The 24,845-nt window shown below is 46.0% G+C and overlaps 1 protein-coding gene across 1 annotated transcript in view; it reads right to left on the bottom strand.

Annotated features, from left to right (window-relative positions):
- The window catches only part of LOC137624513 (serine proteinase stubble-like), a 168,704-nt gene that overhangs the window by 1,414 nt on the left and 142,445 nt on the right, over positions 1-24,845 (bottom strand). Inside the window, exon 10 of the mRNA XM_068355351.1 lies at positions 1,060-1,107. Within this exon, the coding sequence (XP_068211452.1) occupies positions 1,060-1,107 (48 nt within the window). The remainder of the gene's footprint in view (positions 1-1,059; positions 1,108-24,845) is intronic.

Consider the following 24,845-nt stretch of genomic DNA (forward strand, 5'->3'; position numbering starts at 1 on the left):
ATTTATGTGTGGTACCAGAGGAACAATCATGTGGTGTAATTATACATATCTAGCCTTGCAGGGACCTAATTTGAGAATGTGCACTTATTTTAGAATAAAATCCTGAACCTGTAATAGTCGTTTATCTTGGGTTCAGTCCCCAAGATAACATCACAGAAGTAGTGTTTTATAGAAAATAGTAAATGATTAGTACAGTTTTCCCTGAGGTTGTCTTTCACCACAGACTGTCATACAGCACTTAATTAGAGGGCTAAAATAAGTATGTGAAAACCAAATTTGGAAAAAAGAAAATACAATTGCAGGAAAGAAGTTGAGGGGGTCTAAGTGTTTTGAGGATTTGTTTATGTTAAGTGAATGTTTATGGTCACAGTACCCAACTCGACACTCAAACCTCTTGTGGATTCAGCCAGGAACCAAACTCATTAAAGACCATTGTATAGCATATTCCAAGAAACCAAGGAGATATTGAGGGCTAAAGTCCAGGACAGTTTATCATTCAGAAAATTTTCCTAACCTCTATCCAAATGCCTTTGCTTAGGATATCATACGATTTTGGTGCCTCGCACGGAGAAACATTCCTAGATACGATCAGCGTCAGGAAATCAGGCTTACCTTTTTAAAAATTAGTAATCATGGATACTGTTGTTACATTATACACTCCCTTTTAAGTTAACACTACCCTTATTGATGGGGAGATAAGTTCTATTATGCATGGCAACATGCTGCCTAAGCTAACGTCTGAAATGTAAAAATTTTTCAGGTTAGTTCAAGGCAAGGTGATTTTTGCCCATCGGACAGATAAGAACGAATGAGTCATGTTAGGTTAGGATATATTCGTGTAAATTCTGCGCTCTTACTCTGGCCATAAATACAGTATACAGTATATCAAAGGTGTCAATTTTTATGTATTTTCAGCCAGCGGCTCACAAAACTGGCCATGTGTAACCATTCTAAGTTTCACCTTAGATTCAACAACATACATAATTCATCAATCCAAAACAATATTATTGAAGTTAATTTGAAACATTGTTTGCAAAGTAAAAATCAAATTGTACTTACGGGAGGGTTAAAGTGCGTACTAGAACCAAAAAATGAGGGAGGAGGCATCTGCAAAAGATTAATTTGATTAAAAAACATATCTTTTCATATTCAAGTGACTAATCTCTGTTTAATTGATTATTTTTCTTTTAATCATTACTGAAAAGAATCTTAGCAATAAAAAAAGAAAAAATACAGTAATCAAAACATAAAGTAAAATAAAAAGGACCTAGAGATAATTGAATATTATCTATTTTTATTCTAAGATAAAACTCAATCTTCATTAGGTGTTCCAATCTTTAACCCACTGTCTTCTTTAGTCTCACAGACAAAAGAAAAATGGCAACCCTCTACCCATGCATCACTTAGATCCTCAGATTCTAAAAAACTACCTGCCTTACTCATTGTTTCATCTCAATATGAACCTAAGGGAGATAAGAAGGGCTTGGAGATGGAAGCTTGGCTCTTCAATTTTTCAGGGGGTTGGCAAAGGGAAAGGGGAACTGGTCTCATCTGAATTTGGTGTAGGAGGAAGAAAATCCCACGCTAACCCACCACTAGTTCCAAGGCTCCTATTCTGACTAATGTAAGAAAGTTGAACTTTGGAATAGCAATTTATAGTTACATTTGTTGGTATTCACCATGTTTTACTGGGCCTCAGTATTCTTGTCCAAGGCAGATGGATGGGCTGAAGTTATTTATGGAAAAGGCTGAATGAACAACAATTTTATGTCCATAAAGTTAGGGAAAGATATTAACCACTGGGAATCAACCTCTAGGAAGGGATTAAGCAACATATGGTAGAAAAATATTTAGATGAAAATTTTTTAAATAATTCAAAGTGTGATCTGTCTTTTTCTACAGCCACATTGCAAAATCACCAGGGATATGTATGTAAATCTGCTTTGATAGCCAATCCCTCAATTTGTATAATACAGTAAAGTACTATACACTGCTATTAATAGACAGCCAAGTATATTTAAAGTCACAAATATAACAATCTTGAAATAATTTGTATTTTTCCTAATTATACAAACCTGAAGCTCTTTACATAGGCGTATCATTTCGGCGCTTGCTGAAAACCAACTGTTAAAGCTTTTGCAAGGTGTAACTACCCTCCACTAGCTAGTGGAAATGGGTAACGGGGGTAACTAGTGCTTACACCAGCACTAGTAAACAACCGTCACTTTACAATTGCGAAAGGACTTCTGGGGGAAGGTGATGGTGGTACCAGTATGTGTAAAGAGCTTCAGGTTTGTATAGTACTGTATTTCAAACTTGTCATTTGTTCTGGCACTATATACAAACCTTACGCTCTTTACATAGGAGACTAACCCCATGGTGGGTGGAGGTCCTAAAATCGACTGGCTGGACACTCCCGGGGTGACATTCTGTGATACACATGAGCTGTTTAGAGGGCACCCTGAAACCTCGTGATCATTATAGAATGACGGCCTGGGCAACTGATGCCAGCATAAAACTTAGCAATGTGACTTGATCAGGGAAGTGTAAAATTGGAGCTAAGCTTCTTACTTAACCTACACATTGCCCGACTCCACCTTACTTGAAGAATGGGGACATAACAAACATATGTACACATATCAGGTTACACGAAAGGGCATGGTACCTACCTGCAGTTAGAGGAGGTCAGCTTACAGAGTTCCTCGGATGCTGAGCCCCAATAGAGGGGAAAATGAAAAAGGAAGTGGCCAGTCACTCTCACATTCACCCTAGACTTATTAGTAGGTAACATCTGCCCTCAACCAACTGCTACTTGTCCTACAATGAAGCTGAGGTGTTAATTGACCACGTTGTGCAGCCACCACAGGACCTAAGGTAAACATGTCTAGGTTCCTGTGAGTTGTCCTGCACGTAATGGGCAGAGAAGGTTGTTTGTCGTTTCCACATGTCTGCTTGTAACACCTGCGTCAGAGAAATTCTTTTTAAACGCCAAGGATGTGCTGACACCCCTGACCTCATGGGGACGGAGACAGCGGCTGGAATGATAGTGGTCTGAATGACTCTCTCAATCACCTCCCTGATTCAGGAGGATATTGAGTTCTTCGTGATATTCCTCGTTTCTCCCCGTGCTTATGAATAGCCTGTTGATCCGTGGGCTGGCTCTTTCAGTTCTTTTCAAGCATTTCCTCAGCACCTTCACAAGGAAGAGTAACAGTTGATCAGAATCATCTGTTAAGGACTGAAATCAACAATCTGGAAGGCCCTAATCTAGGATCCGCTACGCCTGGGTTTTGAGTCTTAGTTACAGACTCAAGGACTCTGCCGAGTGTCACTTGTACCCATAACCTTGAATGGATGATGTCATAGGATAGACCATGTAGCTCACTAACTCCCTTGGCAGAGGCCAGGGATAGAAGGAAGACCGTCTTCAGGGTCAAGTCTTTATCTGATGCTTGACGAAGTGGTTCATGAGGGGTTCTTTTCAATGAACATAGGACCTTGACTATGTTCCAATGAGGTGGTCTGACTTCTGACTGAGGGCATACACTCAAAATTCTGTAAGACAGACAACTCCGTCAAGGAGGAAATATTAACTTTATTCAGCTTGAAAAGGAGGCTCAAGGCTGAGCGATAGCCTTTTACCGCCAACACTGAACATGTTCATCCTCCCTGAGGTACAATGAGAACTCCGCTATTGTTGGTACAGGGGCACTGAGAGCAACAATACCCAGTCCACAAAACAAACCCCTTTGCCTGATATACTGAAGCAGACAACTCTTGGAGGTATCCTGCCAATCTCTTTGCAGCTACTCTTGAAAAGCCCTTCTTTGCAAGCTGTTGCTGGATAACCTCCAGGCATGAAGACAAAGCAATGGGATCGCTTGATATTATTTCTCTATGTGTGATTGTCTGAGTAGATCAAGAAGTGTAGGGAGCTCCCTCGGTGCATTCGTGAGCAGATGTGGATGGTCAGGAAACCACTCTGCATGATGCCACAGCGGAACTATTAGGGTCATCTACTAATCTTAAGATGCTCTGACTTTGCTTATCAAAAGGGAAGAGATTAACCAGCCCAAAGAGTCAAGCTTGACTCTTATAAAGCTAGCGCAAGTAAATTCGGGAGGTAGAAATACTTATATCAAAGATGACAATAAAATATAAAGTATATATAGAAAATATAGGATAAATATAAACTTTAAGATAAAAGCTAATAAAATTTAAAATAAATACTGTATATAGAAATTATAGGATAAAAATATAATCTATATAAAAGTCTGTGGTAAATAGAAACTTGAATGTCATTTATAAAACCTGACTTCTCAAAAAAGTTAAAAACATGAAAACAAATTTTCTGAAGTGATAAAATGTTCATTAAACTTTTTCTGCCACAACATAAATAATTTCTAAATAAAAAACTTTACAATTGCTAAAAATATGTTGTACGCTTAAAAAAAGTCACACTCACTGCACCTGGGAACTGCTTCATGCTGTGTGCACATTGAAAAATAAACACCTCCTTACTAGGCAGAAAGGGGGAAAATCGTAGATGTCCATCCTGTCCCATGGTTGTTAGAAGGCATCTTACCAAAATGCCTGGGGATCTGGTACTGGCAAGCAGTACACTGGAAGATTCTGGTTTAACGACGTCGCAAAAAATTTGATTGTCGATGAACCCCACAGCATCAAAACTTTGTTGGCTATCTGTTGTTTCAAGGACCATTCAGAGCCTACTATCCGAGTCCTCCGACTCAGATTGTCCAAAAGCATGCTCTTCTTGCCTGGGATGAATAAGGCTGAAGGGGCCACTGACTTGTTTTCTGTTCACCTGAGGATTTCAACTGCCAGCTGGCATAGGTGTTGTGAAAAGATATCTCCTTGCTTGTTTATGTGTGACACCACCGTAGTGTTGTCAGTCATCCGCACTACCAAGTGTCCTGAAAGGACACTCGGTGCTTGAGAGCGAGAAAGGCTGCCTTCATTTCAAGGAGGCTTCTGTGGCACTGCTGCTCGGGATTCAAACCACCGTCCGGATACCATGAGGCGGAACAGATGACCCCTCACCCTTCTTTTGATGCATCTGTGAAGAGAAACATACTGGCGGGAGGACAGAGAAGGCCTCTTCCCCTGAGAAGGTTGGTGTCAGACACCCATCCTCTCAGGTCTCTCTTCTGCTCTTGACCTACTGGCACAAGTGTGCTTGGTGGGTCCATGTACTGAGACCAAAAGGTCTTCAGTTGCCAATATAGAGATCTGATGCACAGAAGACTGTTAGGGAATAACTTCCTTAAGAGAAGTTGTCCAACCATTCTTTCCCACTTATGTGCTGGCAATTTGTCTCATAAGAGGAAGATCTGAGCTATCTCTATGTCTCTTTATTCCTTCCTTGGACAGAAAGATCTTGCCTAGTTCGATCCTGATTCTCATTCCTAGATATACTGTGTCTTGGGTTGGTTGTAGATGAGACTTCTCATAATTTACCCTGATCCCCAAATCTTGGCAAAATACGAGAAGTCTGTCTTGATGGAGGGGAGGAGACTCCCTTGAGTCTGCCAGAATCAGCCAATTGTCTGTCTAGGTATTGAAATATACGAATGCTGTACTTGTGTGCCCAGGTGGACACTAGGATGAAATTCCTCGTGAACCCGAGGTACTTGAACTGGTATATCTTTCCAGCCAACGTAAAACTCAAGTACTTCCTTGAGGATGGATGAAAAAGTATCTGAAAGTAAGCATCATTGAAGTCTAACAATATCATGAAGTCCTGTGGCTTGATGGTCTGTCTGACCGTCTGGGCCAGATATCTCCATCTTGAACAAGGTCTGATGTATGAACTCCTTCAAGGTTGAGAGAACGATAACTGATCTCCAGCCTCCAGACGGCTTTTCCAGAAGAAATAAGCGCCTGCAAAAGCCTGTTGACCCTTACAGGACCTCTGGGATAGCATTCTTCTCTAACATGGTGTGGACCTCTGCCCGAAGGGGCTGTTCCTTAGCAGACCCCATTGTGCAGGAGTCTGACATCGGCAGACGGAGGGTCAAAAGAGGTTGAGAGAATCCCTCTCTTAATATGGAAATCAACCAAAGTTCAGCTTTGTGGAGCATCCATCTCTGTCATTTGCTCTTCAGGCACTGCCCTACTGGTGGACTGGTTGGGGAGAACACCTCCATTAAGTGATACCCCTCGTCTATTTCTCATACAACCTTTACCCCTCCTAGAGCCCCCAAAGTCAAAAGGGCTGTCTGGGGGCTTCAGTCTGCACTGTCTGCTTTGTCTGGGAGGTGTTCTTCTTCAGTCCCTCCACTTTAGCCAGAGAAGATCTCTGCGGTGGAGGTACCACTGAGTGCGAGCGTGAGGTCATCGCCCTATGGAGGAGGGAGTCCTGGCTCGCCTTCCTGCATCTCTCTGCAACTGCCAAGATGTCCTCCACATTGAACAGGGAAGGATCATCCAAAGGGGCGTTACGCAACTTCGTTTCCTTCCTTGATACCTGCTTCTGGAATTTTGAGACTATGGCATTGCGGTGCCTCAAAAACCAGTTGACCCACTGGTTGACTACATTCTTGGTTAGGAACAAAAAAATCCTGGCAACCAAGAGGAGGAAGACTAACAACGCTTCCTTCCTCTGAGGGATGGAGAGGTCTTCGTTCTTCACGAGTTAACCCACCGACCCCAACCGAAAAATGGATTGCAAGGAACACCTTGCAACGGTTTTCATATAGGGGGCATTTCCCTCAGAGAAATGCAGTGGCAAAGTTGCCAGTTTTGCCAAGATTGCAGGCTCTAACGGTAGAGGAGATGGATCATCCCGTACCATCTCATAGTACTTCCTTTGTCGGATGTTTGGAGGAGGAAGTAACCAAGAAGAATCCACGAATAGGAAGGACCATGATATTCCTGTCACATGGGCGTAAGCCCTCATCTTTGCTGCCTTCACACCCCTCAATCAAAGTAAGGCTACCTCAGTTTTGGTGGGTCTCGGCATATCGCAGAAGAGGTCTATGACCGTGTCCTTGCCCTCCACTGGGACCTGATCCAGCACCCCCAGTTTGTTGACGCTCCTTGTATAGGGTAGGACATGCAGAAAAAGGCGATCTGCATCCTTTTGTTTTAGGGGAAAGACCTTGGGGCTGGTGGACGACGGCAGCACTTCGTTGGAATATTCCAAGCTGCTATCAAAGGTTCTTCCTCCTCCAAGCTAGCACCCATAGCAGCCCAGGGAGAGTCGAGGTCGTCGTCAGAGTTCCTTTAGGCAGAGGACTGAGCCCTTAGAGGAAGGCCATTCACTTCGAGATTGACACTAATCCATACAGCGTCCGTGGGCTTATAGCATTCTGCTTTTCCAACTAGGGTTGTAGCTTGGTAAGTAATAATAATAATAATAATAATAATAATAATAATAATAACAACAACAATAAAGCATCTTGATGTCCTTCCTTTCCCTAGGATGGATGTTAAAGTCCAAGAGAAAGAAAGAGCTCTCCTTCTTTTCCAACTCCTTAGGTCTTGCGCCTTCGGAGGGAGCAGAAGGGGAACGTCTACTACCATGGTAGAGGGTTCAGGCCTGCTCAACTCTATAGGTGAAAGTCTATAATTGTCTGTGCTAGTGATCTCCCTCGGAGACCTCGATCCTCTGCTCGTACTAGGATAGACATTATCCCTCGGCAGGGGAGTGCTTACTGTCTGATTCCTCTTCCTTCTCTAAAGAACTATCGGAATCAACCCAAGCCTGTTCTTGGTTGGTAAGTACCTCTGTCTTTAAGTATTCCTGATACCTAAAAGACACCCGAGGCTTGGGAGGTGCAAGAGAAGGTGGCTGCCTAGCCTCACTACTGCATCTGATCAGATGGGTCTTCACTCACCTCGAAGGATTCCAGTGAATGATAGGAACGCCAGGGGAAGGAACTGTCAGGGAACAAGCGGTTGATCCGAGACTGCCTCCTTCATTCTCTTAAGGGAAGCAATGGAGGCCCCCGACATGCAAGGTTGTCCCAAAGAAACATGAGAGCCACTCGTACTCGTCCAAGTCAAACAAGCAATCATCATGGAGAGGTCAAGTCGATGGAGATTGATAGCGAGGATTTTTTCAAGTGAGAGTGGGGGAACTATCTGAGAGGAAATGTCAGGAAGAAGGAGTTCCCCAGGGTAGTGTGCTAAGTGTAACCCTATTTGCACTAGCTGACCTCAAAGGTGAACGATCCCTCTTTTGCCTTCTTCTCCCGTCGCCTACTAAACCTCAACTACTGGGAGGGCGACCACTCCCGACAAACCTGACAAGGAGACTCTTGAGCGCAAAAGTGACCCCTACACGTAGGGCAAAGACCATAAGCATCTGTCTCCTTAGCAGATATGAAGGTGCCGCAACGGCGCCCTTCCTTACTGGGACAAACCAGCATACCTAATGATCCCACGAGAAGTCACACCTGTAAAAAAGAATTAAAAAGGAATTTTTTTTTTCTTAGGCCAGTTCAATAATAAGCAATCTTTATTTTGGGTTTTAGTGGAGGAGTAAGACAACATCTAATACTCCACCAAGCCATAATAAAAAGTGAGTTGTGTACTAGTGATGGTGTGAGCAGGGTGGTGGGTTAACCTCCCTAACTAGCGAAGGGTAGTTAGTATATACCTGGTAAAAGCCTTAATGGCTGGTTTTCAGCTAGCACCAAAATATTACTCCTAGGTAAAGAGCGTAACATTTGTATATAGTGCCGGAACAAATAATGCTTCTTGTACACAGTATATTTACTAAAGAACATGAAACCTATTAGGGATAGAAAGGGTAGCCAGACAGCACAGTTGTGCACTGTGAAGGCCCACTTCATGTTTCATGAACACAAAATTCATTATTTTCTATTGGTCTTTGTACAGCTACATTATCATTTGCTGATTCCCTTAATAGAAATCTAATCAAAATTAGTGCATGGTGCAAATTATGGGGTATGAAGTTGAACCCTAATAAAACTCAAAGTATGACTGTAACTATGTCGAGGACACTGGCTCCCCAATATCCAGATCTTTGCATTAATAATGTTTCTTTTACTATCTACAACACCCTTAAAATTTTAGGTGTGATTCATGATTGCAAATTTACTTTTGAGAAACATTGTCTATTTCTTCTTCAATTGCAAAAAAATTACCTAAATAAGTCTAAAGATTTTCAGTGATTAACCTATCTTGAAGAAATTTTTAAATTCTTTCATTCTACCTTGTTTCAAGTGCTGACTCTCATTTTAATTTGTTGGACAAAAACTGGCAGTCTATTAAATTTCTTATTCCTGATCTTTATATTAACCTCTGGCACCATTGTTCAGCTAGTTCTTTATGCATGCTGCATAAGATTTTTCATAATTCTGACCATTCTTTGCATTCACATCTTCCCAGATTGTACCATCCTGTATGTACTAAGTATTCAGTTAATTCTGTCTTGACTTCTCCATCATTTAGCCCTATGCTACACAGTAATCTCGAAGTTTTATTCTAGTTATAAAATGATCTACATATGGTGGTTGAATTGCAGGAACTTCAGAAGTTCAAAATTGCATCATACATACATATACCAAAGGCACCTCCCCCAATTTTGGGGGGTAGCCGACATCAACAAGAAACAAAAACAAAAATGTTATTTTCATTAGTAAAATAAATTTTTGAATATACTTACCCGATGATCATGTAGCTGTCAACTCTGTTGCCCGACAGAAATCTACGGTCGGGATACGCCAGCGATCGCTATACAGGTGGGGGTGTACACAACAGCGCCATCTGTGAGCAGGTACTCAAGTACTTCTTGTCAACAAGAACTCAATTTTCTCCTCGGTCCACTGGTTCTCTATGGGGAGGAAGGGCGGGTCCTTAAATTCATGATCATCGGGTAAGTATATTCAAAAATTTATTTTACTAATGAAAATAACATTTTTCAATATTAATCTTACCCGATGATCATGTAGCTGATTCACACCCAGGGTGGTGGGTGGAGACCAGCATACATGTTAACAAAGAAGCTAAGTATCCCGTATCTTATTTTAGCCGTTATTCAAAATAACAAACATAAAATAAATAAGCACCTGGTAAGGAAGTCGACTTGAACCATTACTCTGCCTTTTTAAGTACGTCTTCCTTACTGAGCCTAGCGATCCTCTTAGGATGCTGAGCGACTCCTAGGTGCTGAAGTATTAAGGGCTGCAACCCATACTAAAGGACCTCATCACAACCTCTAATCTAGGCGCTTCTCAAGAAAGAATTTGACCACCCGCCAAATCAACCAGGATGCGGAAGGCTTCTTAGCCTTCCGGACAACCCAGAAATATTTCAAGAGAAAGATTAAAAAGGTTCTGGAATTAGGGAATTGTAGTGGTGGAGCCCCCACCACTACTGCACTCGTTGCTACGAATGGTCCCAGAGTGTAGCAGTTCTCGTAAAGAGACTGGACATTCTTAAGATAAAAGACGCGAACACTGATTAGCTTTTCCAAAAGGTTGCGTCGAAAATATTTCGCAGAGATCTATTTTATTAAAAGGTCACGGAAGTTGTGATAGCTCTAACTTCGTGTGTCCTTACCTTCAGCCAAGCTTGGTCTTCCTCATTCAGAAGGGAATGAGCTTCTCGTATTAACAGTCTGAAAATAATAGGATAAAGAATTCTCTGACATAGGCAAAGATGAATTCTTAACTGAACACCATAAAGCTTCAGACGGGCCTCATAAAGGTTTTTAAAATAGAACTTAAGAGCTCTACAGGACATAATACTCTTTCTAGTTCCTTTCCAACCATATCGATAAGTTTGGAATAACGAACGATATTGGTCAAGGCCGAGAAGGCAGCTCGTGTTTGGCTAGAAAACCAAGATGTAGAACATGTAGCCGTTTTGGATGAAAATCCGATGTTCTTGCTGAAGGCATGAATCTCACTGACTCTTTTAGCTGGTAAAGCATATCAGGAAAAGAGTCTTAAAGGTGAGATCTTTCAGGGAGGCTGATTGAAGTGGTTCGAACCTGTCTAACATAAGGAATCTTAGAACCACGTCTAAATTCCAACCAGGTGTAACCAAACGACGCTCCTTCGTGGTCTCAAAAGACTTAAGGAGGTCCTGTAGATCTTTATTGTTAAAAAGATCTAAGCCTCTGTGACGGAAGACTGATGCCAACATGCTTCTGTAACCCTTGAAAGTGGGAGCTGAAAGAGATCGCTCTTTTCTCAGATATAAGAGGAAGTCAGCTATTTGAGTTACAGAGGTACTGGTCGAGGATACGGATACTGACTTGCACCAGTTTAGGAAGATTCCCCACTTCGATTGGTAGACTCTAAGGGTGGATGTTCTCCTTGCTCTAACAATCGCTCTGGTTGCCTCCTTCGAAAAAACTCTAGTTCTCGAGAGTCTTTCGATACTCTGAAGGCAGTGAGACGAAGAGCGTGGAGGCTTTGGAGTACCTTATTACGCGTGGCAGACGTAGCAGGTCCACCCTTAGGGGAAGAGTTCTGGGAACGTCTACTAGCCATCGAAGTACCTCGGTAAGTTATTCTCTCGCGGGCCAGAGGGAAGCAACTAGTGTCAACTTTGTCCCAACGTGAGAGGCGAACTTCTGCAGTACCTTGTTGACAAACTAGAACGGAGGGAATGCATATAGATCTAGATGAGACTAATCTAGTAGAAAGGCATCTAAAAGAACCACTGCTGGGTCTGTTGAGAGCCTCTTGGACATCGAGGTTGCGAAGAGATCTATGGTTGGATGGCCCCAGGTGACCCAAAGTCTCTTGCATACATCTCTGTGGAGGGTCCAATATGTTGGAATTATTGTCCCTTCCTACTGAGACAAAACTGCTAAGACATTCAAGTTGCCTTGGAAGAAATTTGTTACTAGTGAAAAGTCTAGACCTGTTGAACAGGAGAGGAGGTCACTAGCGAACTCGCACCATGTCAGAGAGTAGGTCCCTCCTTGCTAGGAGATGAACATCAAAGCAGGGAGTTGTCCGTGTTGACCTCCATTACATTGTCTTGAAGGAGAGACCTGAAGCTTTTCCAGGTCAGACTTACTGCCAGGAGCTTCTTGCAGTTAAAATGCATTGTCCTTTGACGCGAGTTCCATAATCCCGAGCATTCCCTACCGCCTAAGGTCGCACCCCAGCCTACGTCCGATGCGTCTGAGAAGAGAACGTGGTTGGGAGTCTGAACAGTCAGGGGAAGACCCTATAAAAGGTAGATAAAGTCCTTTCCTCAGGTTAGACCAGACTTATCTTCCGGAAACCGGGATCGAGACCGCTTCTAGCGTCTTGTCCTTTTCCAGTGAAGAGCTAGATGAAACCGAAGAGGACGGAGGTGTAGTCTTCCAAGTGACACCAAATGCACCACGGATGACAGTGTCCTAACCAGATTCATCCACAGCCTGACAGGGCCGTATTCCTTCTTCAGCATCTTCTGGATGGATAGCAGGGCTGGGGATTGATCTTCTTGTTCAGCCATGTCCTCATCAGAGGGTTCCTCATCCGAAACTGATGAGGAAACGGCAACGGAGTGGGCAACGTCTGACTCGCTGAATCCGGTCGCACTGGTGGATGCGTGACGGAGCCGGACACAAGATCATGGTACTGCTGCACAGTCTGTGAACTGTCAACCATGGGGAAGCGAGGAAGTACAGCGACAACCCGAAACTGTCTAGACTGTCTGGGTAGTACAGACAACCCCTTATCGGGTTGCTGAGGTTGCCGCACTGCGTCACAACAAGTCACCTCTGCTGGTTGTTGAACGTCTTCCCAGTGACACACTGAACGTCCACAACCACCTCCGAGAGTAGCATAACATCAACGTGCGACTGGCAACCCACACTGGGTCGCACCGGTGGAGGAACCATCTCAACTGGCGGACGTGAGTAGGATACCTCAGCGTCAACAGGGCGTACAACCAACCGGTAGGAAGGTCGTTGGCAAGAAGGGTCTTCTCCGTAAAAAATCCTCTATCAAGGACTAAGCTTGGACTGCATGTCTTGCAACAAAGCCCAAGGTCTATGGGAGCAGGTGTGGCAACAGACGGGGTTAGCGACTGAAGCGGAACCATTTACCCTCCCTGGAAGCATGTTATGCTTAAATAAAAGTCCATAGGAGGCTAAGCAGCTTAAGGCTCCTCTCCAAATGACAGAGTCCTCAAGGGAATATCAGAAGGAGGGAGAACAGCACTTTCTCATCTACAGGAACCATATCCGAGAAAAGCTAGGTTCTCTCAGTGAGGGTTTCACTGGTGCAAAAGCAGCAGACCAGAAGGCAACGTTATGAAACTGCTTGACAGTCTGTGAACTGTCAAAAACTGAACTGTCAACCACAACAGGAGCGTGAGGACATACAGCACTGGTGTATAAGTAGCAGACCAGAAGGCAACGTCATGTAACTGTATGACAGTTTGTGAGTTGGCAACAACCAAAGTTGTGTGGGGAAGCCTCAACTCCTGACTGACTAGTTTGCTGCTGGCGAGTGGCGGTAACCACAGTGTGTTGCGGAGGCTGACACACCGTGTCAAAACACGGCAGCTTGTGGTGGCTCACACACGGCAACGGAGTGCTCTGTGTGTGGGAGTCATCATACATCTGGCAGGGTTGACTGTGCATGGGTGGAGGAGCTCTCACAACAAGAGTGTGAGAGCAGGAAGCCATGCCGGGCGCACAACCGTGGGAGGTGTAGGCCCACGGGTGCCTCGTCAACCTTCTCCGCAGTCGGAGTGTGGGAGCTGGCAACAACAAAAGCAGAGTGCTGGTGCGTGGGAGGGGCTGCGGTGGGTTGAGGAGCATGCGGTATGGTATGCGGAGCATGCTGTAAGGTATGCGGCTCATGCTGCATGGTATGCGGAGCATGCTGCATGGTATGCGGAGCATGCTGTAAGGTATGCAGAGCATGCTGCATGGGCTGCGGAGAATGCCGCATAGTGCTGGAACCCGGCAGCTCTACAGAACCTTCCCACTGCTGATGCGGTAGCTCACGCATGTTAGCAGATGGTGCAGCAAGAACATGCGTCGGGCAGGGTGGACTGCGCATCGGTGGTGGAGCTCTCACAGGTGGAGGGTGGGAGCAGGCAGCCGCAGTATCTGCTGAGCGCACAACCTCGGCGGGTTGTAGGTTAACAGGTGCATTGTCAACCTTCCAGCATGATACTCCTGCATGAAGGAGCAAGCTGAGACTGTATAGTCTGCAGCATGGACCACTAGGGTCTATGAAAGACAACAACAAACGGAGCTACTGTCCGTTGTGACTGAGGGTCTAAAACAGCTGGTGCGGCAACAGACGGAGTTACTGCCTGTTGCGGTACCACCTTGCCTCTCTTGGGAGGTGTGCAGTTGTCGTACTGCAGCGAGTCCGAACTGACCCAGTGGCTACACCTAGGCCGTTGGACTTGCGCGGAAGGGACCGACTTGCACTTAAAAGCTGCAAGATTTGGTCCATGGTTTCTGCGAGAAACCTCTTCCGCAGACGAGGAATAAATGGGCTCTCTCGTCTTAGTGTGGGTGGGGTGATCACGTCGGCAACGTGTGTGGATACACCCGAAACCACGGAGGGAAACGTCTGTTCGTCGATCAAGGCCTGTGGAACCCATAAGTCCTTCGACATTACTTCTCCCCTGGGCTTGGGAGCTTGTAAGAGGTATCGGACTAGGTGAACAACTGGCACGAACAGACGAACCCTCGAACGCAACACTGTAACACTTTGCGCATATCACTTTATCACTTTTGATTTTCTGTTTGCACTTATTTCACTGAACTCGAAACTTTAAGTGGTTTGTACCTGAAACACGCAATCCTATCCTTCATTAAAAGGTAGTAATTGCGAAAACAGTATTACAATGTAACAGAAAAACATAATGAAAGATAAAGAATTCAGTGGCTGGAAAAGAGACTAAACACTAGATCAAATAAACTACGTTTAAAATCTCTCACCGCATAAAGCCTGGGAACAAGAATAAAACTCTAGAAACGTTTTACCTTCTTCCCCTAGGCGACTAGGGAGAAGAGCAAAAAACGAGAACAACGTTACCCGCTTGAACGAAACGTTTATCCTCCTCTCTCTCCCTCCGTCTCTATCTCTCTCTCTCTCTCTCTTGACTTAGAACCTGAGAGATGAGCCCAATATATATATCATTAAAACATATTATTTGTTAAAGGAAAAAAACTGAAAGGTTTCCCAAATAAAAAGTTCCTTTATTAGAATTAAAACCATTTAAGCTAAGAAAGAATGAACGAAACGCTAGAATCGGTTTACTCTTACTGCAACGTGAAACCGTGAAATACTCTCTCTCTATCGTAACGATAGAGCGCAAGTTGAACGTTCTGAACGTCAACAACTGCAGAGACTAAACAAAACGTTAGTTCAACTTTGAAAACAGTACGAGACTATCAAAGAAATTCTTTCAAAAACATTAAAATTAAAATAGCATAAATTCTTAACAGGAAAAACGATATGACGGGCTCAATGTTAATTAACTTCGGTTCCAAGTAAGGACCGCCTACTATTAGGAAAGGTCGCATATAAACAAACATAAAAATTAATTTTTATAAGTTTATAATAAATGGAAAGTTAATCGAAGAGGCCTATAAATGGCGGAGAGATATAAAATAAATCTATAACTTTATTAAGCAAAAATACCAAAAACCTAAACACACTTCCGTCTAAGGGAAGGGTGGGTCATAAAAAGTGAAAGAGAGTTTATACTCTCTTCGACACCAACACCTCCGTCTAAGGGAAGGGTCGGCCATTTAAAAGTGAAAGAGAGTCCATACTCTCTTCGTCACCATAATTAATTCAAATTAATTCCAAAAGCTTGCTAAGCTAATGATAAAGCTTCCTGAATAGCGAAGGCTAAACTCTAGAGCAAATACATCACCAAATCGTGAACAATAACTCCAGAATCAACAGCGTATCCAAGTAGGTCTAGCCGGTGGCACGACAGAGGAAAAATTGAGTTCTTGTTGACAAGAAGTACTTGAGTACCTGCTCACAGATGGAGCTGTTGTGTACACCCCCACCTGTATAGCGATCGCTGGCGTATCCCGACCGTAGATTTCTGTCGGGCAACAGAGTTGACAGCTACATGATCATCGGGTAAGATTAATATTGAAAAAAGGGGACCTCTACTCTCTCCTTTCCTCCAGCCTAACCAGGGACTCAGCCGAGTTCAGCTGGTACTGCTAGGGTGCCACAGCCCAACCTCCCACATTTCCACCACAGATGAAGCTTCATACTGCTGAGTCCCCTACTGCTGCTACCTCCGCGGTCATCTAAGGCACCGGAGGAAGCAGCAGGGCCTACCGGAACTGCGTCACAATCGCTCGCCATTCATTCCTATTTCTAGCACGCTCTCTTGCCTCTCTCACATCTATCCTCCTATCATCCAGAGCTTTCTTCACACCATCCATCCACCCAAACCTTGGCCTTCCTCTTGTACTTCTCCCATCAAAATTGCAGTAAATGTTTTTATGTTGAGTAGATCTATTTTAAAATTTTTACTGATCTAAGAATATCTTATATTTTTCACTCATTACCTCTCATATATAGTTTATTTACATCCTTTACTCACTAGGCTATTTTCCCTGTTTGAGCACTAGGGTTTGTAGCATCCTGCTTTTCCAACTAGGGTTGTAGACCATACTTCTCCAACAACTTGTCATTTATAATATGATCTTTCTTCTGTAGTCCAGCCATGGATCTTAACAATCAATAAGGTTAAACCTTTATAAGATCCTGACAATCTATGAGGTTAAACCTTTTCAAAATTTCCATTTTCCCTGTCAGAGTCCATGTTTGTTCTTCTATTGTATAGCCCTCATGTACCTATAATAAGTATTTTTGGGCTCAAGCCATGTCGTCCTGATGGAAGTTCCTCTAAGGTAGCTTCCTAGGGTATATTACAACTACGGCGATATTCCCAGAGAATTTACCTTAAGGTACCCAGGATTCTAACTCCTGGAGCGAATATCCCTAAAAAAGACCCAGGGATATCGTAAATATCAGCGGACGTATTCTTGACACGCCACATGGCAATCTGTACCCCGAACAGAGTTAACACTTTGTTGGGGTCAAATGGCAAGAAAACGAAAACGATAAGAAAGGGGGGAGCCGTTCGTAAGGCATCTCTCCTCCCCGTTTCGTAAGCGTGCCCGCCATCTGTATTCCTTTTTGCGTAGCTATACAACTCGGTGTTTTCCCTGTGTTTTCTACCAAATATCTTGGATTTACTCTTTCGATTATGCTTTCTCCAACTTCTTCTGCCTCGGATAAGTTGAGTACCATTTCCTTTATGTATAAATGTAGGCTCTTGGTTAAAATTAAAGTAATTAAAAGAGTTATCTTTGATACAAGAGCTGTTGCCTGCTGGAGGCGTCCTGGACGCTGTCGCTCGCTAGATAGGATTTATTTGGTTAGCCAGAGCGACGTTCCCAGCCCCCTCTCGCTTTAATAAATTAGCTGCTTAGCTTATTTAGGAATACTCTTATGATGCTGTAGTATAGCGCCTGGCGAAAGATTTGCCTAGGCTGGCCTACGCTAGTCCTTGTAGCCTAGTCGTTTGGCCCTTGTACTTCCTGCATGATAATTAGTTTTCCAAGTGTGATAATTATTATTTTATTGAAGCGTTAGGCAACGTTATACATATAAGCTTATACTGAGTTTTTCCAAGATGGTATTTGAGTGAGTTTCGGTGATTTAGGTAATTGATTCTCTTAGTGCCTAGGCTAGGTTGTCTTAGGCTATTGATATGTTTTATTGTTCCCCCCGTTTGCTCCCTTCTCTTCGGGGAAAGTGCGCAAACCCTTTCCCTCTGCTTAAGCCTTGGGCTTAACTCTAGTGGTTTATTTGAATTAATTTTCAATATAACTATATTGGGGTGGTACTGTACCTTCCTGTTCCAGCTTGTCTGGCTCAGAAGGGGACAGTACAGCAGTGTTTTAAGTCTGAGTCCGTGTTGGTCTGGTGTGGGGTAGAGTTTCCCTCGCTGTCTGACACGGGCATAGGAGGTTTATCCTCCTTGGATCTCCCTTGAAGGTTTCTGTAGTTATGATCCCTTCGCTCGGTGACCCTTCAAACTTGTCCTTGTTGCTGTTCCGGGTGCGGGATGTGTCCCTTTCCCGGGAATAGCAATTCCTTCCTTGCATTGGTTTTAGGGAGGCAGCTAGTAGTGCCGGCCTCCCTCCCCGGATTTTCCCCTGGCTGAGATGGGCTTTCTTAGCTGGGGGTGATCTTTAACCAGTGCAAGGTTGGACAGGACCCTTTTGTCCTTCCCTTCTGTCCTTTCCGTTATACCATTAGTGTCAGCCTTCCCACATCCGTACCTAGCTTAGGTTAGGATGGGGAGCTGACTTGGTTCCCTGTCGGCCGGCAGAGTGTGCCGGCCGGCAGAGGCCCTGTTACCTTGAGTGCTGCCCGGTCCTCCCTTGGTCCCTCACCCACTGCTGTCTGTAGATACAGTGAGCAGTGGTTAGGAAGCCTGAATTAGTTTCTCCCCTTCCTTTCAGCACTCTTTCGGGTGTCGGGCGTTGAGGTACATAGCCTCTTAGCCCGGCACCCATTCTGTTGTCTTCTTGTGTGTTGTCCTCTGCCGACTGCCGGCCTAGTGGCCGGCAGTCGGGTAGGGGGTGTTCTCTAGTTCTCTTGCTGTCGGTCGGCGATGGCTATATGCCTTTGCCGGCCGGTCTCCTCGCTCGCCTGCCGGCAGCCGAGCGCTACCTAGTGTGGCTGCCGGCCGGCATGGTTTGTTTACCTCTGCCGGCCGGCCTGTTACCTCGCCCTGTCTGCTGGCCACTAGGAGTGGTGGCCGGCAGCTGGGCGCCACCTGGGTAGCTACAGACCGGCAGCCACTGCCGGCCGGCTCAGACATAGGAACTAGAGTTCCCCCCGCCTTGGTGTTCTTAAGTTGCATACTTGAGACCTACCTGTGGGGGGGGGGGGGGAGTGCTGGCCGGCACGCCACCCCATGTACTATATCAGTACTTCCCTGTATAGTGTATTCTGTCGGGAGAGACCATGATATAGTAGGTTACAACACTGTATTTTCTAGCATGCTTGTGTTGCCTTGTGCAGTCACTTGGTGTTGCCTTACAGGGATGGAAAGAGAATTCTTTTCATCTTTAGCCAGAATGTTAAAGTCTTACCTTAGGTGTGAGCTACACCTATTTCCCTTGGGAAATATTCTTTTTGGTTATTCTAGCAGAGACTAACCATTTGATTTTAATTGCTGGAAGGCTTCCACAGGTGATTGTGTGGGATTCACAAGTATGTGTCTTTCCCTTAAACTTTGTACATGCTTGTATATACATGTGAATTGAAATTCACTTGATATTCATGGAAATTTTCTTCTTTTACAGGAGGAGCATCCGAAGTGTGGTAGCGTCTTCTGCAACGTCTGCAGTAAGAACTTTTGCGGGCATGATTCGTGTAGGAGGCACGCGGCTTGTGCAGCCTCCAAGGATGATCTCCGTTACTGGGATCCGCAGGTATGTTCGGTATGTACTAACCTGCTATCTGAGGCTTTTGAATCCCCTAGGTCGGCGGAGTCAAGGGACGCAGCGAGGGAGAAACTTCGTGTTTGGGTAAGGGGTTTCCAAAAGAACACCTCTGGACCTTATCTTCCTAGTGAGAAGATGAGGGCGTACCTCTTTCCCAAGGCTTCTGCTGACGCTGTTGTTCCCCAGCCTCGACCGGAGATCCCTCTCGTCCAGATCCCCGTGGATGCTGATGTCGCGGATGCCATGCAGGACATTCAGCTGGACGACAAGATGTCGGACGTGTCCGAACGTGCTGAAGAGGACCTCCTCGCAGGGGGCGAGGACGAGGATCAAGACCCGAACGTCGTGGAGGAAGAGGATGCCGTGCCATCAGACGCTCCGGTTCAGGCCCCTGAACCTATTCCCTCTACTTCGTCCGCTCTTCCAACAGAGCTGGGACAAGCTCTCTCTTCTATTGTTGTTATGATACAGCAGATGCAGAAGGAGAATAGTCAGAAGGCAGCTGCAATGGAGCTCCAGATGCAGAAGATTGCAGCGTCACGTGGGCCTCCAAAGAAGCTCAACGTGAAAGACCTTCCTGTGTGCTCGGATGCCAATCCGTGGAGGTATGCCGAGCACATGCCGATGACGGTCGGGAAGATCATCATGTCGGAAAAGCTGGGTTCAGTTCCCCTTGAGGAGGTGGAATTCTGGCCCAGCAGAGGGGCCTATCCGGACTGTTACGTCCGTCTGAAGAAGGAGCCGGCCTCGAAGGAGGAGACGGAACCGAAGGAGGTGATCGTCTTGGATCACGCCAAGGCTCAAGCTTCACTAGCGTCTACAATGAAGGAGAGGGGCTTCTCAAACTCGAAAGTTGCTGCTTTGAGTAAGAAGCACCCTTCCTTCGTATCCTCTCCGGCTAGGGCCTTCCCCTTTCTGCAGAAAGGGTTCGCGGCCGTTCTGAAGGCAGTAGAGGCTGGCAAACCATGCCCCACTTTGGAGGAATGCAAGCCCTTGTCTTTGGCCTTGCCGATGGACAACAAGGACTGGAAGGAAGTCCATCTCACATTTTCGGTTGGGAAGTTGGACGCCGATATCGCAGGTCGACATTTCGGCGAAAACCTTCCTAAGTTGTCTGAATTCCTTCTGCGAAGGGAGCTTGAGACAAAGGAGCGTCTGGCAGCCTCGATGTCTCTCCAGACAACCATGGAGACAATGGCAAGCGACCCTAAGGTGCATGAAATGTTCATGGTAGTGGCCAAGATCCATCTGGCCACAGTGACAAAGGACCTCTATAGCTTTGTCAAGGCGAGGAGGGCCCGCAGGGAGTTTGTGTTCGCCTCGGCCACAGTGAGGCACGAACCAAAGAAACTGATCTCATCCAACATCTGGGGTAAAGATCTCTTCCCCAGTGAGGTGGTTAAGGAGGTGGTGGACAAGGCAGCCACTGAGAATCGGAATCTTCTCCTTAAGTGGGGCCTGTCCCTCAAGAGGAAGTCTTCCCCTGATGAAGGTCCCCAACCGAAGGGAAAGGCAAAGAAATCTAGGTTTTCTTCCCGCCCAGCCAAGCCTTTCAGACTGCAACGTCAACAGCAGCAACAACCAGCTTTGCCTCCGGTGCCACAGATGGTAGCCCAGACCCCGACCACCTTCCAATGGGTGCCCCAGGCCGTGTCATCATCATCCCCGGCATTCAATCCAGTGTTCGAAGGGCAATCGACCACGTTTCGAGCAAAGCCCAGAGGTGCAGCCAGAGGCTCGTCTAGACACCCCTCAAGGGGAAGAGGATTCAGAGGTGGTCGCGGCCAAGGAGGCAAGACCGCAGGGCAGCAGTCAAAGTGAAGTGTCGCCGGTAGGAGGGAGATTACAGTATTTTCGGGATCGTTGGACCTTCGATCCCTGGGCCCACAGCCTGCTCAAAAATGGACTGGGTTGGAGTTGGTACAGCACTCCGCCCCTGTGCCCTCAATTTTTCCAACACTCCACCCCCGTTTTGGAGGAGTACATTCAAGAACTGTTGGAGAAAAAGGTGATCCGGAGGGTAAAGTCAATCAGGTTCCAAGGGAGGCTGTTTTGTGTTCCCAAGAAAGACTCGGGGAAACTCAGAGTCATTCTGGACTTTTCGCCACTCAACAAGTTCATAGTGAACCACAAGTTCAAGATGTTAACGTTGCAACACATAAGGGCCTTACTGCCCAAGAGGGCATTTACCGTCTCCATCGACTTGTCAGACGCCTATTGGCACGTTCCAATCAGTCGCCGTCTCTCCCCCTACCTAGGATTCAAGCTACAACAAAAACTTTACGCTTTCAGAGCGATGCCTTTCGGGCTAAACATAGCCCCAAGGATCTTCACGAAGCTTGCGAGCGCAGCGCTCAAACAGTTACGCCTAAAAGGGTTCCAGGTGGTAGCCTACCTGGACGATTGGCTGGTGTGGGCAGCATCCAGAGCGGAATGTTTGCAAGCTTCCCTACAGGTGATTCAGTTCCTAGAATATCTAGGGTTCAAGATCAACAGAAAGAAGTCTCGTCTTTCTCCAGCTCAGAGGTTCCAGTGGTCGGGAATTCACTGGGACCTAGTGTCACACCGATTTTCCATCCCGATGTTGAAAAGGAAGGAGATAGCGAGGTCTGTCAAGAGACTTCTAGTTTCCGAGAGGATATCAAGACGCGAACAAGAGAGGGTTCTGGGCTCTCTTCAGTTTGCGTCGGTAACAGACCCGGTGCTAAGAGCACAGCTAAAGGATGCAGCCGGGGTTTGGAGAACCTTTGCATCAAACGCGCGAAGGGACTTGAGGAGACCGGTTCCGCTTCGGCTACGTTCTCTTCTCAGACCGTGGTTTCAGGCCAGTCGTCTAAAGAGGTCGGTACCTCTTCAGCCACCTCCCCCATCAGTGACGATTCACACAGACGCTTCAAAGGTAGGGTGGGGAGGTCACTCATCGAAAAAAGGTTCAAGGGACCTGGTCCAAGCTATTCGGGACCTTTCACATAAACTTTCTAGAAGCTATGGCAGTACTTCTTACCCTGAGGAAAGTTTCCCCGCGTCACTCGATCCACATAAGGTTGGTACTGGACAGCGAGGTGGTTGTGAAATGTCTGAATCGGCGGGGATCGAGATCCCCACCTCTCAACCAGATGATGTTGGCCATATTCCGACTGGCGGAGAAGAAGAAGTGGCACCTGTCAGCAGTTCACCTTCAAGGAGTCCGCAATGTGACAGCGGACGCTCTATCCAGGGTTACACCGGTAGAGTCGGAATGGTCCCTAGACGCAGGATCATTCTCCTTCATCTCGAGTCAAGTCCCAGAACTGCAGATAGACCTCTTCGCGACGAAGGACAACAAGAAGTTGCCGTGATATGTGTCCCCGTACGAGGACCCCTTGGCGGAAGCAGTAGATGCGATGTCCCTTGATTGGAACAAGTGGTCCAGGATCTACCTGTTTCCCCCTCACAATCTGATGTTGAGGGTCCTCAACAAACTGAGGTCCTTCAAGGGAGTAGCAGCGATAGTGGCCCACAAGTGGCCGAACAGTGTGTGGTTCCCTCTGGCTCTGGAACTACGACTGAAGTTTCTGCCACTCCCGGACCCAGTTCTGTCCCAGCGAGTCCAGAAGTCGACTGTCTACGCTTCATTACAGAAAACTCGGACCCTGCAGCTCATGATTTTCTCTCCCTAGCGGTGAAGAAGCGGCTCGGGATCTCGAAAGACAGCATCGACTTCCTGGAGGAATATAAGTGCAAGTCTACTAGAAGGCAGTACGAGTCGGCTTGGAAAAAATGGGTGGCCTTTGTCAAAGAGAAGAATCCGCATGAGATCTCGACGGATTTCTGCCTGTCCTTCTTCATCCACCTCCACGGACAGGGGCTGGCAGCTAACACGATTTCTACGTGTAAGTCTGCTCTGACAAGGCCCATTCTGTACGCCTTCCAGGTAGACCTCGCTAATGAAATCTTTAACAAGATCCCGAAGGCCTGCGCCAGACTTAGACCTTCAGCTCCTCCAAAGCCTATTTCATGGTCTTTAGACAAAGTCCTTCATTTTGCCTCATTACTGAATAATGAGGAGTGTGCACTGAAGGATTTGACTCAAAAGGTTATCTTCCTTTTTGCTCTAGCGTCTGGGGCCAGAGTTAGTGAGATTGTAGCCCTCTCGAGAGATGAGGGCCGCGTTCAGTTCCTGGATGGGGGAGAACTGAACCTGTTTCCGGACCCTACGTTTCTCGCTAAGAACGAGTTGCCCACCAACAGGTGGGGTCCCTGGAGAATCTGCCCTCTGAAAGAAGATGCATCTCTATGTCATGTAGAATGCCTAAAGGTCTATCTTCGTAGAACTTCAGACTTCCATGGGGGTCAACTATTCAGAGGAGAAACATCGGGCTCGAATTTATCTTTGTATCAACTCAGGGCGAAAATTACATACTTTATTCGCAGAGCGGATCCTGACAGTTCACCCGCAGGTCATGATCCGAGGAAAGTTGCATCATCCTTAAACTTCTTTAACTTTATGGATTTTGAACAACTTCGTTCATATACTGGCTGGAAGTCTTCCAGGGTATTCTTTCGCCACTATGCTAAGCAAGTGGAGCAGCTAAAGAGGTCTGTGGTAGCAGTTGGTTGTGTCGTTAACCCTGCTGTTTAACTCTGCGAGGAACAGTGGATTTAATTGGGACTTTTAATTCCAGGGTGAGTGTATAGTTATATGCGGTGCTATAACTAGGAGTGAGGGCTCCGGGAGCCCACAGTGACTGTTCCGGCGTTAAGGTGATTTTAGCCCACAGTGACTGTTCCGGCATTAAGGTGATTTTAGCATAAGTACAGACATGTGTGCCGAGCGTTTTTGACGCTAATGTCAGTGGCTAGTAACATGGACTTTTAACTTTGATACCTTGGTACGTGAAAAGTGACTCTATTGTTTTCTTTCAGATAACCATATATCCGTTTACTACAGTACTATAAAAGCTGGGTTCAGTTCCCCTTGAGGAGGTGGAATTCTGGCCCAGCAGAGGGGCCTATCCGGACTGTTACGTCCGTCTGAAGAAGGAGCCGGCCTCGAAGGAGGAGACGGAACCGAAGGAGGTGATCGTCTTGGATCACGCCAAGGCTCAAGCTTCACTAGCGTCTACAATGAAGGAGAGGGGCTTCTCAAACTCGAAAGTTGCTGCTTTGAGTAAGAAGCACCCTTCCTTCGTATCCTCTCCGGCTAGGGCCTTCCCCTTTCTGCAGAAAGGGTTCGCGGCCGTTCTGAAGGCAGTAGAGGCTGGCAAACCATGCCCCACTTTGGAGGAATGCAAGCCCTTGTCTTTGGCCTTGCCGATGGACAACAAGGACTGGAAGGAAGTCCATCTCACATTTTCGGTTGGGAAGTTGGACGCCGATATCGCAGGTCGACATTTCGGCG

The sequence above is a fragment of the Palaemon carinicauda genome, chromosome 31, assembly GCF_036898095.1.
Source record: "Palaemon carinicauda isolate YSFRI2023 chromosome 31, ASM3689809v2, whole genome shotgun sequence".
In the NCBI taxonomy this organism is placed as follows: domain Eukaryota; kingdom Metazoa; phylum Arthropoda; class Malacostraca; order Decapoda; family Palaemonidae; genus Palaemon; species Palaemon carinicauda.